Below are 3,315 nucleotides of genomic sequence, written 5' to 3'. Positions count from 1 at the left end.
TTACATTGTATACAGTCCCTATGCTAATACACAATGCCTGGGCTGTGGTATGATAATCATGATTTAAAGCAACACAGTGCCATACAGTTCTCCATTGCAGGTCACACGAGTATGCTTATGTCCTGCTTGGTTCAGAAGACTTTACCCATTAAAAGATCCATGATCTCACTTGATCAGTGTTGAGATCACGTGATCCCACGGAAACCAGAGGCCCTTTTCAAAGTGAACTGCAAACAGCTGTATATACTAGTGAATACAAAAGTCTCCAGTAGAAAATTTGTACCAAGTATAACTAAAGCTTTACTACAATTCTTTTTCGTGTTCTTTGGTTTTTATGACAAAGAAGTAACAAAACAAACTTAAAGCAGTAAAGACAACAGTCATTTATTATGACTATTTTGATGTTTCTATTGAAAAACAAGATTTGTATGTGGATCTTTATCAAACTGGTAACCAAAGTGTATTCATCATTTACAAATGTTTGTGGGGAATCCATATTGGTAGAAAGTTAAAAAACCTTTCAGTCAAAAGTGCAAAAACAGATCCAACATACTTTCTGCATACTTAATGAGGGGGTGGGGCTGAATGATTTTAGTTAAAAACTCCAAGATTTTGCATCACAAGTCCCAAAAACTGCAATAATGTGCTAAATACAATAATTAGCTAGTGCTACAGCAAGGTTTAAAGTTAATGCAATGGTCAAATAATTTATCTCAGAAGTAGCTGATTTGCACATTATGTCTGAAAGTAAGTTTTTAGTCAAATTAGGAAAATATGATAGCCGAGTTGCAACAACCATTTAAACTTGCTGTAGAACTAACTACTATTGTTGTGTTTAGCACATCATTGTAAGTTTTGGGACTTGTGATGTAAAATCTTTTAGTTTTCAGCTAAAAACCTTCAGCCCCACTCCCTCATGAAGTATGCAGAAAGTATGTTTATCTGACTATCTCTGTAGTTTTCATTCAAATTTAGTACTTTTATTTTTCATAACTAATTGTGCATGCCTACCTTTTCATGTCAAGCAACAGTCAGGTTCCCCCCCTTACTTTTAAAATCATTAACGATTATGCAGCCACTGTGTTGAGCCAATGGGTAAATTCCCAATTCCTGGATTAAGGGAAAGGGTTTTGCTCAGACAGCTTTTGACTTTTGTAGCATTACTTTAAAATGCCTCCTAAGAGTTCGCAGACTCCTAAACTGATGATTAAGTGGGCCTCTAAGCCAAGGAATATGATTAGTATTCGAGTGCACTTTAATAAAAGGAACATACTGATAATGGGAGGAGAGGAGAAGATTGTTAAGGGACAGCTGTGTATCATCGATGTTGTCATCATTAAAATGGACAAAGTCAATGAGTTAATGGACAAGGCTCCTGGTGTGAATGAGACAAATATCCAGTACTAGTCTGGAAGAAGACAATGCTCTCTAATCAGGAAGGGGTATAGTAGCTTCTTGCAAAAGGGCATGAGAGTGAATAGTTGATTCATTATGAGTGAGATCGAGAGGCTGAACCAGCTGTGGAAGACTCAGAAAAAACAAGACATGAGTTGATAACCTTGGCATGAGATACACTATTGACATAGATTGTAGTCTGGCCCCACCTCTTTGTTGTGTGTGGGTGGTGCAGAAGAGTCTGGTGACACTGCTACAGAATTTTTTGCAGAAAGGAATGCAATAATTAGTAGTTATTAAAGTTAGTAAAACATTGTCATATGACAAGTTTCTTTTTGAGGCTTTTCTTGACAAGTAAGCCTGCTTGAATGAGGAGAGCAACAGTAGTAAAAGGCAAGAAGAAATCTATCAGTTCTACTTAATCATGCACAATAATATGCAGGAGTGGAAACAGAATATCTATATACTTTTCAGCCAAGTTTAACATGAGAATTCTTCACGTTCTTCTCTTACTTCCTCTACAGTTATCTTCCGTTCCTTTGCTAGCATTTATCGTATCTACAGCAGGTTTGTCAGTCATACTTGCAGCCATTTTGAATAGGTCACGTGACAAAGTTACTTCCATGTGAGTGCTGCAATCTGATTGGGACGCTCAATCCTGCGCTTAGTGCCACAAATTCTGTAGCAGTGTCACCAGACTCTTCTGCGCCACCACCGCGCAACGAAGAGGCGGGGCCAGACTACATAGATTGCTGATTTACCAATACAAGTATCTCTTTTATTAACATGAAATTTAATATGAGTCCAGCGTTCAGTAAGTATAAGCCTCTCTGACGTTGACATGTTAGGCTTATTACGGTTGGGATAGACCCATCCTCCTTTTGACAAATGTACACCCGTCCAAATTGTAAAAAAACGGGGATGGCTTTAATTATGCAAGACTAAGTTCACTCTATTCTCCGTTTTTTTTATCTGGGTAGTCCTTCTCATCTAAATTAAGCACATTGAGTTTTTCGAGGTACCTTTTTCATATTTGAGTCTAGATTATTAAAATATTCGCTCTTTCTGAGTTTTCAGTCTCACAAAGTAGTCTACAGCACACACTTCCACAAAATCTTCCCCACAAGAGGGTGTGGTTTACACTTCAGACCTAACTATTAATTGATTATTGTTGATAAAAATTTTGTGACGCCTTTCAGTGAAAAAGATCTAGCCGATACCAACTTCAAACCGAGCCACAATCACAAGGTTACCAGAGCTATATGCTGAAATAAAAGCTAAGCTATGTAATAAGCAACTGGATAGTGCTGGGCGATATATCAAAACTGACAATATTTAATCGATATAATGCGGTATCGATATTTATCAATATTGAACAAATTTTAACAATAATATCGATATTTGACCAAACCCATTTAATAGTTAAATAGTTTTAATAACTACGTAAAATAATTAATCATTAATAACTGAATGCAGCAAGGGTATGCACAGATCACAGACAACATCAGCAAGCAGCAAGGGCATGCACAGATCACTACCACAGCAAGCAATTCAAGGGCATGCACAGATCACAGCCATACCACAGCAAGCAATTCAAGGGCATGCACAGATCACAGACATACCACAGACAACATAAGCAAGCAGCAAGGGCATGCAAATCACAGCAAGGGCATGCACAGTTGCAACACAGTAAAAAAGGCACAACTACCAGTCTGCCAACTCAATTCTTTCGGCTTTCTTGATCTTCTCAGTGTTATTACTGTTATAACTTTCTGGGTTTTTTCTAATGGCTTCAGTTGTCAGGATTGTTTTATCCAGTACACAAATCATTCCTTCTTCACCTCAACCAGATCTTCAACCAGTACCATCGGTGGTAGTTACTCTATTGTTAGCAATGCTGTTATCCAGAGTTTGTCCTCT

General features: G+C 37.7%; 1 protein-coding gene across 1 annotated transcript in view; it reads left to right on the top strand.

Annotated features, from left to right (window-relative positions):
• Positions 1 to 1,170: 1,170 nt before the first annotated feature.
• LOC105313656 (uncharacterized) overlaps positions 1,171 to 3,315 on the top strand; it is a 3,741-nt gene continuing 1,596 nt past the window's right edge. Inside the window, exon 1 of the mRNA XM_011407252.1 lies at positions 1,171 to 1,380. Coding sequence (XP_011405554.1) covers positions 1,171 to 1,380 — 210 coding nt within the window. The remainder of the gene's footprint in view (positions 1,381 to 3,315) is intronic.

The sequence above is a fragment of the Amphimedon queenslandica genome, unplaced genomic scaffold (assembly GCF_000090795.2).
Source record: "Amphimedon queenslandica unplaced genomic scaffold, v1.1 AMPQUscaffold_13253, whole genome shotgun sequence".
Classification (NCBI taxonomy): Eukaryota; Metazoa; Porifera; class Demospongiae; order Haplosclerida; family Niphatidae; genus Amphimedon; species Amphimedon queenslandica.
The sequence above is the reverse complement of the archived record's forward strand: the minus strand, read 5'-3'. Positions and strand labels throughout refer to the sequence as shown.